Here is a 16761-nt window from a genome sequence, read left to right as displayed (position 1 = left end):
TACTCATTAAACAGAAAAGAGGTAGATCTTAATGGAAAAAGAAATTCATCCTGAGAAAAATAATCTACAGAACTTGTTACTAAAAGTTTCGTATAGAATATTTAACTACCACATTAAAATATAATTTTAAAATGTTTGAGCTCAAATATAAAACTAAGAGATCAGCAATTAAATCAACTCTGCATGAGAACAACTACCTAATAGGTCTCCAAAGATGAATTTTTAGTGGGAAAATGATGTTATTAAATAAAGGAACTAAACATATTGTTATACTAAATTGTTCAAACCAAACAGGGTCAGAGAATTCCAAAGGACTTTTCAGAGTTACTGAAAACTGGCCCACAGGCTATGACAAGGAACCCAAAGCAGGGACAGATATCTAACTGTGAAAGAATTAGACCTGGAAAGTAACCCAGCTCTGCTCCATATTGAGCTGTGCAGCTCTTAGATGAAGTCAAAGCAAGTTCCAGAACCTATTTTACTAGTCATTGACCTGTAGTTAATAAATTATAACATCACAGTTGGCACTTTAAAAAGTCAACTGTCAGGGACTAGCAGATGGCATAATGGTTACATCACTGGACCTGGTGGCTTAAAACTCATAAACTCATACTGGGCACATGTGCATGCATGCTGAGAGGAGAATAGAGAAGAGATTTGCAGTGTGGCTATTCTCCATGGGGGTGATTTCTCTCTTTCTGTCTCTCTGTCTCTGCCTATGGTGAGCATAGGCGCCCTATACCAAAAATCTCTCTCTCTAAAAAAAAAGTCAATGGCCAGAGGTTGAAAATGTTATACTGAGAACATAACAGAGGATCTTGTCTTTCCTTTCTTTCATTTAAAAAAATATACTTCTAAAAGTTTATTTCTTCATGAGTAAGAGAGACAGAGATAGCACAATCAACAGGGTCTTGACCTCTACCATCCGTCCCCCAGCTTGAGCCTGCCCCCATATCACAGACACACATGTGTGTGGCATACTCAGTGAGGTCCCTGGATGCAAACCTAGACCCTCTAATGTGAGTCAGCCTTGAAGAGCAAAAGGAACAGGAAGAGATCCTTGGGTCCCTCATTCTGCACATCAGGTGTTTTTTGTTTTGTTTTGTTTTGCTTTGTAATTACAGTAAATTAAAGACGAGAAAAGGTAATGGGAGAAGAAAGGTTATAGTTCAATTACAAAGGTTATCATATAACATCATATACCTTTTTCTGAGTGGGGGCAATGCTTGGATAAAACTGAAGCTGTTGTCTTAGGCTAGCTCACCCTCTTTGTCTGAGGTAGACTCTGCCACTGGGACCCTAATGGGGAGAACTCGTCCCTCCAAGGTCAGATCTTGGCAAGGTCCCCTAAATAATTCCTGTGAGGCAGGAGGCTCAACAGCACCACTCCTTGCCCTGGAGTTTCTCGTGTTCTGGTCTCTGGTGGGCTGAGTAAACTCTCTCATTATTAGTGAGAGAATTACCAAGTCCCTGAACATTATCAACCCAATATGAGTATTTTAGGTAAAACTGGAATTAGGAGACTTTACTTAGTCTTTGAGCTTAAGCCAAGCACTTTAATTTAGACTGGTGCCAGAACTTTGAAGTTAAGTAGCCAACTTTTACACAAATACTAACAAAATGAAATAATGAAAGAACGAGCTTAGGTTCTCATTCTTAGGTTCTCTTATTGTCTCATTTCAATAAAGCTACCTTGGGAGCCCTATGGGGTGCATGCCAGATCAGGAGAAATTCATAAGAATCAGGCTTTCATATCATTTTAATACTGTCAAAAAAGACCTTACCTTCACAATAAAATATGGTAAATCATCAATAAAAGGTGTTTTAATGGAAAATAATTGAAGTAAAATCTTAAATATTAAGAGGCTAAACATCTATAAATACAAATACTACAGAATAGAACTCTGAATGGCCATTTTTAAATAAAAATTTGAAACTCAAAATTAAGAGAACTTTGTAAATACAAGCATAAGACTAGAAGCTTAAAGACTGAAGAATGCTAACTGTGCATAGTGGGAATAAATAAGTGAATGAATGCATAAAAACGGAAATGAAAGATGAGTTCTTGTTGAGAAATAAGATCCTAGATTCTTACAATTTATTATCTGGCTATGAGACAGGGTAAAGTTTACATAGAGACTTGTGTATATTCTCCAATTGTTTTCACATTTCAACAAAGAGAGTTCACAACTTCACCCTATGAGGTGAAGCTTTGCCCTTTACTTATTCAGTAGTCAGCCTAATATACTTTCAGACCATAAGGTTCATTTTCTGACATTTCTCCTACCTCGACAGGTGGGCAAAGGGCTACTCCATTGGCCGTTGCTCCTGCACTGGGCTCGAGAGGCACCCTGTAGCAAATAGCCCGTGTTGCAGGTGAAATTCACGACGTCGTTCAGGTTGAACTCACTGCCATTAGTAAATCCATGCGCAGGGTTCCCAGGGTGACCACATGTGATAGCTACAGAGAAAAGTCAATGTCATTGTCAAATATTAAACAGCTCATCACTTTCACTTGGTATATTTAGTAGTAAATACACTGGCATATTAAATGGAAGGAGTAAAGGGCCCTTGACTAATCAGACATTTTATAGAGAGCATTTATATTTGGAAGAAGATATTGGGAAATGGAACCTGAGACTGATGCTATGGGCTTCTATTACAATTGTGGAAAATAATCCACACCTGCCAAAAGTACTTTCTTTATCATTATAATTACCATTTTTTTATTCAAATCATGACAGAATACCAAATGATTTGAAAATGAAGCAGTGAAAAATAAGAGATACTAAACATTATCATACTGATCATTAGTTTCTAATATTTTCCCCTTAACACATACCAGCTGATTTTGCGAAACTCTCCTTTTGAAACAATATGATTTGCTTGATGCTTTAAATTGTCTACATATAAATTATGCCAATATCAATTTAAGTGTCATAAAAGTGGCAAAGTAACTATGCACACTCACTCAATATTATTTTCATTGACAGACCCTATTTGCAAAATGTCATTATGTCATGCCCAAGATAATGACAATACAGAGCAGAGACATATCTGTCATTGACCCTTTCAAAGGAAATACATTACAGTCATAAAACTGGTGTTTTTCCTCTTCCTTTATCTTGTCAACAAATCTTGTCTTCTAAATATAGCTTTCATTCCTGAACTTTGTGTGTTTACCACGGCACAATCACAGATAATACTTGTCACTATTCTATAGTTAATCAACATTTCTTTCGCTTAATTCACAGGAAAATAAAGACTATCTTAGGGGAAAAAAACTGGTTTAAAAGAAACTTTGCCATAAAGAGAAGATATATCATTCTTTTTTTAAAGGTTTTCTCTTTCTCCTCATGAAATGTGTGTGCTCACAAGAGAGACAGGGAAAGTGAGAAATCGCCCTTCAGGGAAGATAACCACATCATAATCCCTTTTCACCCATTCTCCTCTCAGGACTTTGGGCATGCATGCACACACACCTGATGTAATTTTCAAGAAGCTCTACAAGGCCATATCCAGAATGCAAAACATGGTTGTCCATGTAGGGTCCAGTGCCTTAATCACCATGCCACCCTCTGGCCCCAGAATATGTCTATTCTAAAAATAGTCAGTATTTGTCATTGAAGTTACAGAGCTTGAGGATAGTCTTTATATATAATTTAAACCTCTTCCTGTTAAAGACTGCTTATGAAACTTTGTATTCCTGATGAAATAATAACAGAAACGCAAAACAACATGGAAAATGAAGAGAGTGCAGCTATTTTGAGGAATCTACAAAGTTGGAATGCAGACCTAGACTTAGCATTTTGCCTTCTTTTAAGTATCATTTGTTTCCACTTAGTTTATCATCTAATAAAGTCAGGGGAAATGAATACATGACATCATTTATCATAGAATTCATTTAAAATGAATTAATGTGCAAATTAAATGCGGACAGGTACTGACAAGGCATCAGAGGGAAATAGAATAGAAAGAGGATCAAAATATGTTGAAAGAGTGGAAGTTATAGCGTTCATATTCTCTTTCTTTGGACAGCTAAAATCGAGAGTTCTTTATCCTGTTTTACTTTGAAGTAAACATGTTTTCATTAGGATGTTACACAAAAGAAAATGAAGTGGAAGAATCAGTGGATGAACCATGTACTTACGGACACAAACAGGGGTCTGTCCAGACCATTTGTGGTCTTGCAAACATATGCGAACAGAAGTTCCAACAAGCCGGAAACCAGGATTACACTGATAAACCACAGTGTCCCTGTAACTGAAGCCATCTCCACTAATATGGCCATTCACAATTGGGTCTGGAGAACCACAATGACCAGCTAGAAATAGAAGAAAAATCAGTACAAAGTTATATCTATCTATACACACACACACACATATACTGTGACATTAGATTCTCTCTCTCTCTGTATATATATATATATATATATATATTCATTCATTCATTCATTCATTCCCCATTCCCCATTCCCCCAGATGCAATCATATGTATGACAGAGAGAAAGAGAGAAAACACCCCCAGGGGGCCTGGTCATGCCGCAGTCCTGTTTTCCTCTATTTCTTCATCCTCTCAGGATCCTAAGCATGTGTATATGTATGTGCTTAGCATGGTTTTTCAAGCTATTAGGGCAGAGATTTGAACCATGGTTGGCCATTTAGGATCCAGCTCCCTCTTCACAGTGTTCAACTGCTGTGCCACGGACTCAGCCCTATATAATTTTATGATATATAGTTCTTCTTTTAAACTTTGTCTCTAACTTAAAATTGTTAGTGAGTGGTCCCCTAATTACATTTTTCCCCCATTTAAATAATTTACTAATTCTTATTGCTGCTGTGTTGTTATTTACCTTGTTAGTATATTTCTAAATAAAAGCCAAAAGAAAAGAACATATACTTGAGATGAATATAAACAGGTTTCATAATATGTTGATGATGGGTACTGAAAGAGAAGGTCACAAGTATTTGCAATCCATGAGGCTGGGTTATAAAACTAGCTACAAAATTTCGAAAGAAAAGACAGATTAGAAATAAGTTCATTCTCAAAGATGTAAATTTGAGTTATGATGATCCAATGTCTAGGTGAAAATTAAGTGTAAGACTTGAAAATGGAAGTCTAAAATCCAGGGAAGAGTTATACTGAAGACTGGGGGGATTAGGCAATATTAGAGTAGCTGGCTGAAAGAAAAGAGTAGATGAAGTTGCCCAATCATCAGAAGTATGTGTAGTGAGAGCAGAGAAGGTTGGAAGACAAAATCAAAGTGAACATTAACACCTACAGTGAGGCAAGAAGTACTATCTGGAAGAATTTGAAATAGAAGAAGATAATTGCTGAACATGGTGTCAGATAAACTTTAATGACATGAGGGTACATTTTCTTCTTCTGTTATTGTTTCTAGAATTTAATATTATTTTCCCATCATATTAATTCCCTACCTTGTTTTATTTTTTTTGGTGGGCTATTCAGTGATAAGTCACCCTGATTTAAGACTTGTTATATGAGTTCAAATGACCTCCCCCCTACCAAAAAAAAAGAATGTGCATTGTTTTCTAGTAGAAATTAATAGAGCAATTACTACTGCATTAATCAAGATATGTGAAGGGTTTTTTAAATTCTAAGAAAAATGTGTATTAAAAAAACTGCATGGATTTCAAAATGATTTTTGTGCCACAATAAACTCATATTTTAACTGCATTTTCATTGAACTTTTTTAAACCCTAATATAGGAAGATATAAGACTTCAAAAAGTCATGGGAAAATGAAATACGTAGTTATTTTGGCGCAAAATATATGAAACCCATGCAGATGTTTTTTTCATAATGAGCATTTTCCATGAATTTTTGAAGATCCTTCTTATAGAGCTTCCAGATGGAGAAGAACATTTAAATAAATGTTCAGTTCTTATGAGTCACAAGTTGGTGCAGTCACATGCCATGCAGTGGACACAGATTGCGAAGGGAGGACTCAGCTTGACTGGACCAGTCTTGGATACTCTCTTTCACTCCCTTTTTCATTCTCTTTCTGTCTCTTTTTAAATTTTAATTCTTTATTTCTTCCATGAGCAAGAGAAACAGAGACATGACACAGTCTAGATGCTGTGATCCATCCCCAGCTTTTATCCAGCCCCAGATCATGGGCAAACATGTACCCAGTGTACTCAGGAGGTCTCCAGACTTGAACCAGAAAATTCCCACATGAGACTGCCACCAGAGAATTATGTTGTACTGTTGCATCCCCATCTAACCCTTTCTCTCCAGTTATTTTCCTTCCATTCAGTTACCCTCCTTCCTCTTTTTACCTCTGTTTTATTGTTTTAGGTGATTTGTTCATGATTCATTTTTGATTTAGGCAACATGACTGACTAGATTCACTTTTAAACCTTAATAAATATTTTGTTTCAAGTAGTGCATATGGATTAAGATTGTACTCCCCTTTGAAAGCATGAAAATAAATACTTTTAGTGGTCAAGGAGAAAACTGTACACTTTAGAAATCAGATGGAAAAGTTGCCAGGCATGTTTGGAAATGATTGATTTTGAACAGCAACTCCTCTCTGACACATGGTTATTTCAGTTCTCTGAGGAATTGGTACTAAATACCTAAAAGTTGAGGCAGTCTTTCCAAAAAAAAAAAAAAAAAAGAAAAAATCAAAAAACAAAACACTTCATTTCAGCTCCTTGCCTGATAGAAAGAATAGCCAACAGGATCGCCTGATCCTCTAGCTTCCTAATTTGAATAAATGTAGACAAGGTTATTTTCTAATTTGAAACAAATAGATAGCAATCTGTTTTTCAGTTGTTTTCCATTCCAGCCCTCAGCAAGCTCCTTTTTAAAACACTCAAAGTCTTCAACCAATTACAGGATATTCACAAATACAGAATATCCACACAATTTCACTTATACTATTTAACTCAAATCTTATCTCAAAACGTTATGAAAGGGAAAACTGCATTACATGGAGTTTGAACTAAATCTATTTTGAGCTCTATTTCAAATTTAAGATTCTATGATTCTATGATAATCTTGTGCTGTAGTTTTATATATGGTTTTTTTTAAAAAAACATATTTTTGTGTAATACTGGTTTTGAGTCAGGGACACAATACCAAGAAAGCAATTCCTCGTATCTACCACAAGACGGATAGGTAGCTGTAATATATCCATGCTTGGCCCAGGCTCTGCAGCATATCACTCATTCATTAAATACTTGTTGAAATGAATAGAAATAAAATACTTTCACCATTAGATAGTAATACCTCTTAAATTACTTCAAATATATGATCTCCTATGTTACTTTCATTTATTTGACAGTAGTTGAATGATTTGTTGTGGGTCATCAATGGTCTAGGAGCTCCAGATTAAATAAAGAATAAGATATAGGGACCAGCAGTTGGCATAATGGCTATGTTGCTGGACTCCCATGTAGTAGATCATGGTTCAAGTCGTGGACCTGGCAGCTTAAAATCACGCCAGGTATGTGTGCTTGCATGCCCAAGATCCCGAGAGGAGAATGGAAGGGAAAGGACTGTGGCATGGCCATCCCCCTTGGGGGAGGATTTCTTTCTGTCTCTCTGCCTCTTTCTGTCTTTCTGGTGAGCGCATGCACCCTATAGCAAAACCCTCTCCAAGAAAAAGAAAAAAAGAAGAAGAAAAATAATCATAAGTAAAAAAAATCACAATTCTTGAATTTTTTGAGAAGTGTTAGTCAGAAATTATATCTAAGACTGTAAAGAAAATCTTAGACTGAAAGTGTGTGGCCTATTTTACTCTTATGTCAGTTCTACTCATGAATTTGTCTGCTAGTAGGTGACAAGGTGGTTAAGGCACTGGACTCCCACATGGTCAACCGTGGTTCAAGTTCTGGACCTGGCAGCTTGAAAATAACACCGGGTGTATGTTTATGTGTGTGTGAGTGCCCCAAATTCCAAGAGGAGAATGGAGGAGAGGGGATTGCATCATGACCATTTCTCTACCGGGGGTAGTTCCCTCTCTCTGTTTTTCTCTCTTCCTGGAAAGCCCACACACCTTATTATAAAAGAAGTCTAAAAAAATTAAAAATGTAACTGATAAGTAAACAGCTAAAAAACTAGAAAAGAATGCTAAAAAATTGTGGCATCCCATCATTTTTAATTCCACATAAATAGCTAGGTATAGATACACACCAAAGAGTTGTTGAATTTTCTTTAATTCAAGCATGAATTAACAATTCCATTATTGTCATACTTCCAGAACCTAAAATCTAACATTTTAATTCTTCATTGTCCTGTGTTGAGGAAAGGTATTATTTTGGCACATCATTCACCACCTAATTGTATTTAAGTAGAATACAATCAAGGAGTCAGTGTTCTGCTCATGTGACTCTCCTTGTTTTACACAATGTCATGAAAAGCATCATTCAAAATGGCCTTTTAAAACTAATTGAATGCAGAAATAGAAATACTGCAAAATTTCCAAAGAACTGGGGCTTTCTATTGTAATAGAATGGGCGAGTCACAGAAATCTGGATATTTTGATGTCCTGTCTTGTTTGCAATGTGGCCCCTTTGTACCATGAACATTGACAATCACTGTTTTTAATTTACACTATCTATAATGATGAAAGCTGTGTTACTGTCTTAATTGTAAACTGATAACTATGTTTTGCTTAAAATGTCCTAAATACACAAAGAAGTTTCTTAGAAACAAACAAATAAAAACAACAACAACAACAAAACAACCTTTCTCTATTCTTGGGTTTAAAGAAAATAACATCTGTCATTAAATTTCACCTGAGCACAGAGACAGGTATCAAGATGGCTGGAATGCTGATTTGACTTTCATACCAAGGAAACAGCTATACGTCATAAGCAAAGCACTGAAAAGTGCCGGAAGGAGGACATGTCTTTTTGCTTGATTGGGCAAGGTTCCCCTGCAAATTATATTTAGAAGGGAGAACTCAGGAGGACCGAGGGTGGTCAGGCTCCCCCTGAGAGCTGTTTAGTCTGTCTGTTGGAGGGTGGACACAGGAGAAACCTTCACTCCATTAACACATGCCCAGCATGGGCAGCACTTAAACCCTGGGAGGCAGCACTTCCTACATTTCACAGACTTTAACACATGACAGCAGGCATCTCAGCAGGGCCAGCTTCTCCAAGCCTTTGTTTCTAGAAGGTTTCCAGCTAAATTCCACTGCACAGATGTTTTAGTGTAAGTGGTGAAGCCTTTCTGGGAGAACAAAAGCTTATTCTGTTTGATTTTTTTTTCCTGGTAGAGTGAATATTCTAATAATTAGTTCTTGAATGAGTCTGGTTCCTTCAGTCATCTCGTAGGTACCCTTGGTGAGAATTTTACCCCTTCTTTCTAGAACAAGGCTCTGGGAAGCTATATTTTAAGAAGGAATTTTATCAACAAATAGGATTTGGGCTTTGTTTAGTTTTCCATACTACATTATGCCACCTGTCTTTGAGACTAGGATGAGTCATACAGTCTGTAACTTAAGAGCACCTCATTGCTCTTGAGTGGTGACTTATCTGAGTAACTGATATGACGTGTCTTGGACTCTACTAGTTAGCAGATTGACTATTACCTCACAACAAATGCAGAAACTTTGGAAGGGAAACAAGATTGGTAAGGCATTTGAAATGCATTAGGCTTTGAGAGGTATGTGAGCTTGTGATATCAGCTATACTTACCATGATTTTAATACTTTTAGGGATGTTAGAAGAATCTCTCATGGATTGGCTGGAGCTTCTTGACCTATAAACTAACTTACATATTTTGGACCATGGAATGGAAGATTGTAGTCCTAGAAACCTAATTAAACTTGTGCTAAAAGAAACATTAACCAGTGTAAGCCCTTGAAAAGGAAATAAAGGCTGTGCAAGAATAAGGAGATTTGTGTAAAATCTGGCCTCAGAGAGAGAAGTGTATGAAGTCTCAGTAGTGTCCCCCAAATACTGTCAGACATAATTGCATAAGGACTTCTTAAAAAGAATGGTCTGACAAGTTGGCATTAATATAAAAGTAGATTAATTAAGATTTTTAGTGACTCAATAAAATGTTGGGGGAGAAAATATAGAAAGCAAACATAGATACCAGAGACAGTGTGGGAGTAGAGTGGGAGATGGCAGAGAGTAAGAGATAGGGAATCAAGGATGGGGAAAAAAAAAAGCAAAACATGCAGGAAACAAGAAATGGAATATTATTTGTTGATGATAACATGTGTGTTGATGTGTTTGATTGAGCCAATATACAGTGTACTCTGAATGGAAAATCTCATTTTGTATGCTGTAGTGATGTACAGTGAATAAATGTAAATAAATAAATTTAAATTTAAAAAACATCCCCTACACTACCACATGTTGTTCATTGTAATCCCACATCCTACTTGTACTGATGTTACTAAAACACATATGTGAATCATAAAAAGCCAATGAAACTGTTTTTGTAAACCGATGTTGTGAATTCTTATGGGAAAATTAATTTTTGTAACTCTTTTTTCCTATATAAGAAAACCCCAAGCTCTGCCATTTGGAGAATTGATTATAGTCTTCTGAATACTTTGTTCACATATGGCCCAATAAACCTTTGCTTGCTTGACAAGTTTAGGTCAGACCTTTTTTTTTTTTTTTTTAATTTTGCAAGAGGAAAAGTGCACTCAGGAGAGAGAGACAGAGGAAGCAAGCACTCCCTCATTCACACAGCAACCCCTTTTCCTCCATTTCTTCCTCCTTTTGGGATTCTGGGCATGCACGAACACATGCCCATCATGTTTTTTCAAGTTTCTGGGTCCTGGACTCAGATCATGCAATTAGTAACCTCCTTAATCAATGATTCTACTGGTTGGCCTCTTAGACTTACTTCATTCTGACAGACTGAGTATCTTGAATATAAGTAGAGTTGATTAGTGCTCCTACTGTAGATTTGTAGGCAATTTTAGAAATGAGTTTTCTGATTCAGAAACTTAATAAAGTTCCATTTTTTCCACTTATTCCATGAAAACCCAGTCTAATACTGGAAATGTACACAACTGTACCCATGTTTTTTTTCTTTTTTTTTCCTGCTATAGGGTGCATGCGCTTGCCAGACAGACAGAGAGAGACATAGAGACAGAAAGCAAGAAATCACCCCCCAGGGGGGATGGTCACACTGCAATCCCTTCTCCTCCATTCTCCTCTCAGGATCTTGGGCACGCACGCACACGCACCCGGTGTGAGTTCTAAACCACTGGGTCCGGGACGCGAACCGCGGTCAACTACGTGGGAATCCAGCGACATAGCCATTCCGCTAACTGCTGGTTCCCCCCATGTTTTATGAGAGAGCTGCACCCTTTGGTGTAGAGGCAGGGACTTCATGGAAATCTTATTACTGGTTCTCTTTTCTCTCATAAAATTGGTCTTTCAGTCTCTCTCTCACTCTCTTTCTCATACACACACAATTCCTCTCTTAGACTTGCCTGCCTTAAGGTCATCTTTTCAACGTGCCAGTTTGTATCAGTACAAATACTAAATATTGGTCTGAGGATTACAACTGAGTCCATTTTTAGAAAATCTATAAACCAAATATTAAACCTTAGTATTTGCTTTGTGATTATTGGTACTTACTGCTGAAAATAAAATACTAAGCATTACAAATATCCTGTACCTGTAGGAGAATTAGAAATGCTTTATTCTGTCTGTTTCTTGCAATAACGGGTTTTGGTCTAAGTCAGGGTTATTTAGGTAGTGAATTCCAAAGCCAATTTACAAACTCTTCTTAAGTATTAACAAATGATCATAAAATGTCAGATGGATCAGATCTACTGACATGCAAGAAAAACTATTATTAGCATTAAACATTAATGGATATATTTAAATCTCTAGAGCTATACCTATTAAAGGAACATATTTAAATACCAAAAGATGAGACTTTTTGTTTCTCCAAGTGCCATTTCTAAGGGCAATGCGGAGTAACTCGGTCTATGTCACAGAAAAATGTGGTATCATAGAAAGTATGTGAGATCCTAGTGAGTAGATGCAGGTCTGGTGTTAGATGAGCTCTGTAACACTCTGTGCCATGGGAGCACAAGGTTCCTGTTCCTCTGCCACAAAATAGATGTTTATCAAATCTCCACTTAGCACACTTTAGTCAATGACCATCATTATTATTATTATTTTTAAAATGTGTTGGGGGGGGGCGCATGTGATCCCTAGAAAGAGACAGAGAGAGATGCTAAGTGAAAAAGTATCCTGTTGGGTAGAAGACCACACCGTGATCCCCTTTCCTCCATTATTTTCTTGGGATTTTGAGCACACACACACATGTGCACAGAGTGTTTTCCAAGCTGCTGGGTCTGAGACTTAACTGCACATATTCATCATAAGGGATCCAGTCACTCCCAGCACATTACTGGTTGGACCAGTGACACTTGTTTCAAGACATAAATGAAGGATCAGCAGATGGTGTATGGTTACAGTGTTGAACTCTCATGTAGTTAGTTGGCCATGGTTTGAGTCTCAGATCCAGTGGTTTAAAACACACCAGGTGGAGAGAGGCCTCTGCCTTCCAGGAACACCCCAATTCCATCTCTCGGTCCCTGGCCATGAAGGGAAACTGAGGCAGTGGCCCCACTGCCTCCACCCCACTTCCAAGTTCCCAAGTCCAGAACCCCCATTCCCTAGAGAGGTAGGAAGGGTTTTATATTTTTTTCTGCTGTGCCTTTTTGTTTTGTTAATTCCCTGTCTCCCTCTTCTCACTTGTCCCACAGAGAGGCCTCTGCCTTCCAGGAGCAGCCCAGTTCCATCTCTTGGTCCCTGGTGAAATCCCTGGCCACTTTTCCTTTAATACCCTGTATATTTTTTTCTTTCCTCTAAGATTATTCTCTCTTCCTCATTCTCCACCCTGTCAGAGGCATTAGACAGATCTAGAATCACAGTTCTAAAATTCCCTAGTTTTATAAGGTCCCGTGGGATAACCCCTGTACTGAACCACCTGTGAATTCCAGGATACTACTCCTCAGACACCTCAACAGAGTACATTTCTTGAGACCACATTGCTAAACACAACAGAAGAGAGACTTCCACATACATTAATTCACAGCTAAAGGGAAGCACTCTTGCTCCTAAGAGGTATTCAAAATTGAATACATCTCCCAATGGCTAGAAGTAGAAGAAGAGCCTCAGGTCTGAATAAACCAGGAAATATGTCTCCATCAAAAGAACAGAGTAACTCCCCTCCATCTCTCCTAAAATCTGAGGATGTTACCAAGATGTCAGATAAAGAATTTAGAATGCTTATGGTGAACGAATTCTATGAGTTGGAACAGAAAAGAGACAACGAATCCCAGGAGATTAGGAAGTCCTTCCATGATATGAAAGAAGAAATGGACACCCAGAGAAAAAAAGTCAGATAGAGCTATTAGGGGTCAAGTCTGTAATGGAGGAAATCAAAAACTCCCTTGAAAGTATTAAAAGTTGATTAGATCATGCTGAAGATCAAATCTCTGATGTTGAAAATAAAACCTCTGACCTAGAAAAAACCACGAAGAAGATAGAGAAAATAACACAAAAACACGAGGTTAATATATGAGAAATACTAGATTCCATAAGGCACCTAAACATCAGAATAACTGGCATCCCAGAAGGCGAAGAAACTAGTAACAGCATAGAAAATCTGTTCCATGAAATCCTGGAAGAAAATTTCCCAAGTCTAGAGAGGCACTCAAGCATCCAGACCCAAGAAATACAAAGGACCCCAAATAGACTCAACCCCAGAAGATCTTCCCCAAGGCACATCTTAGCCAGACTGTGCAAGACCACAGAAAATAAAACCTCTGACCTAGAAAAAACCACGAAGAAGATAGAGAAAATAACACAAAAACACGAGGTTAATATATGAGAAATACTAGATTCCATAAGGCACCTAAACATCAGAATAACTGGCATCCCAGAAGGCGAAGAAACTAGTAACAGCATAGAAAATCTGTTCCATGAAATCCTGGAAGAAAATTTCCCAAGTCTAGAGAGGCACTCAAGCATCCAGACCCAAGAAATACAAAGGACCCCAAATAGACTCAACCCCAGAAGATCTTCCCCAAGGCACATCTTAGCCAGACTGTGCAAGACCACAAAAAAGATATGATACTAAAACTGGCAAGAGAGAAAAGAGAAGTGACTTACAGAGGTCATCCCATCAGGCTAACACCGGACCTCTCAATGGAAACAATGCAAGCAAGAAAAGAATGGGAAGATGTATTGAAAGTGTTAAGAGAGAAACAATTTCAACCAAGATTATTATATCCTGCAAGACTATCTTTTATATGGGAAAAAAAAAGATTAAAATCTTCTCAGACAAACAAAACCTGAAAGAATTCACCAGCACCAGAACAGCTCTTCAAGAAACCCTAAAGAAAGTACTGTTCAGGGAAAACTAAAGAATTAACAGACAGAAACAAAAGAATAAAAGGCAGCTAAGACAATGGCCAACTTAAAGGTCAGGACAGATCTGGTAACATCGATAATAACATTGAGTGTGAATGAATTAAATTATCCAATCAAGAGACACAGACTCGCTGAATGGATAAAAAAACTGAAACCCTCTATCTGTTGCCTACAGGGAACCCACCTCATGGATAAAGTCATACAGAGACTGAAAGTGAAGGGGTGAAGAAAGGTTTTCCATGCAAATGAGAATCAAAAAGGAGCTGGAGTTACAATACTAATCTCTGACAAAATAGGCTTTAAAACAAAAACTGTTCGAAGAGACAAAGAAGGGCACTATATTGTAGTAAAAGGATCAATAGATCAAGAAGATATAACGCTTATAAATACCTATGCGCCTAACACAGGAGCACCCAAATATGTAAAGGAAAGACTGTTAGATCTAAAAGGGGAGATAGACTGCAATGCACTAATTCTTGGAGACCTCAACACTGCACTATCCCCTCTGGACAGATCATCTAGACAAAAAATAGATAAAGAGATAAAGGATCTAAATGATACCATCAATGAAATGGACTTAACAGACATCTTTAGAACTTTCCATCCAAAAACCTCGAGATACACTTTTTCTCTCACCCCCCACATGGAACCTTTTCAAAGACTGACCACATCATAGGGCACAAAGCAAGCTTCTACAGATTCAAAGGCATAGAAACTATATCCAGCATCTTCTCTGACCATGATGGAATTAAACTTGAGTTTAATTTCAAGAGAAATCCTCAAAAATACTCAAATACATGAAAACTAAATAACCTCCTCCTGAATGACTACTGATGAAATAAAGATTTAACTCAAAAGATTCATGGAAGCTACTGACAATGAGGACATGAGTTTCCATAATCTTTTGGACACTGCTAAAGCAGTCATAAGAGGGAAGTTCATAGCAATTAGTGCACATAAGAGGAAGACGGAAAGAAGGCAAATGGATCACCTAACATCATGCCTCAGAGAACTGGAAAAGCAACAGCAAAAAAATCCCAAAAACTCCAGGAGAAAGGAAATAATAAAGATCTGAGAGGAAATAAATGAAATAGAAAGTATATGTACTATACAGAAAATAAATGAAAATAAAAGCTGGTTCTTTGAAAGGATAAACAAAATGATACACCACTACTGAGACTTATTAAGAAGAACAGAGAAAGGAACTAGGTGAATCAAATCTGCAGTGAAGCTGGTAATATACACAGACATAGTTGAAATTTAAAACATTAGAGGATACTTTGAACATCTATATGCTAAGAAATAAGACAATCTGGATAAGTTGGAAAAATTCCTAGACAAATACAAATCTACCAAGAATGAACCAGGAGGATATAGAAAGGCTGATAAGGCCCATAACAAACCAGGAGATTGAATCAGTAATAAATAACCTCCCAACAAAGAAAAGCCTTGGCCCTGATGGATTCACCTCTGAATTCTACAAAACTGTCAAAGAAGAGTTAACCCCCATTCTGCTCAAGTTATTCCTAAAGATCCAAAAGGGTGATTCTCTCCCTAATTCATTCTATGAAGCCGTTATCACCCTTATCCTTAAATCAGATAAGGACAGGAAAGGGAAGGAAAACTATAGACCAATATCTCTGATGAATATAGATGCAAAGATTCTCAACAAGATACTAGTAAGTCATATCCAACGACTTATAAAAAAGATCATACACCGTGATCAGGTAGGCTTTATTCTGGGAACATAAGATTGGTTCAACATATGCAAAACCATAAATGTAATACATCATATTAACAGGAATAAAGATAAAAACCATATGGTCATATCAATTGATGCAGAAAAAGCATTTGATAAGATACAACATCCCTTCATGATCAAGACTCTCATTAAAATCGGCATAGAAGGGCCATTTCTCAACACAATAAAAGCCATCTATGAAAAACCCATAGTGAACATCATCCTTAATGGAGAAAAGCTGAAAGCTTTCCCACTAAACACAGGAACAAGACAAGGATGTCCACTTTCTCCACTCCTTTTTAATATAGTACTGGAAGTCCTCACTAATGCAATCAGAAAAGAGGAAAAAATAAAAGACATTCAAATAGGAAAAGAAGAGGTGAAATTCTCTCTATTCACAGATGACATGATTGTATACACAGAAGATCCAATGGTCTCCATGGAAAATTACTGGAAGTTATACATGATTAGAGTAAAGTTGCAGGATATAAAATCAATATACAAAAATTGATAGCATTTCTATATACAAATAACAGGCAGACTGAGATGGAACTGAAAATAGTTATTCCATTTACTATAGCCACCAAAAGTATAAGATATTTAGGAATAAATCTAACCAAAGAAG

At 37.2% G+C, this 16761-nt stretch overlaps 1 protein-coding gene across 1 annotated transcript in view; it reads right to left on the bottom strand.

Annotated features, from left to right (window-relative positions):
* CSMD1 (CUB and Sushi multiple domains 1) overlaps window positions 1-16761 on the bottom strand; it is a gene marked incomplete at its 5' end in the record, with an annotated part of 442872 nt that overhangs the window by 59749 nt on the left and 366362 nt on the right. The window contains 2 exons of the mRNA XM_006163216.1: window positions 2288-2461; window positions 4151-4324. Coding sequence (XP_006163278.1) covers window positions 2288-2461; window positions 4151-4324 — 348 coding nt within the window. The remainder of the gene's footprint in view (window positions 1-2287; window positions 2462-4150; window positions 4325-16761) is intronic.

This window comes from Tupaia chinensis, unplaced genomic scaffold (genome assembly GCF_000334495.1).
Source record: "Tupaia chinensis unplaced genomic scaffold, TupChi_1.0 Scaffold141517_1, whole genome shotgun sequence".
NCBI lineage: Eukaryota > Metazoa > Chordata > Mammalia > Scandentia > Tupaiidae > Tupaia > Tupaia belangeri.
Note: the sequence above shows the minus strand (reverse complement) of the source record. Positions and strands in the feature narration are given on the sequence as shown.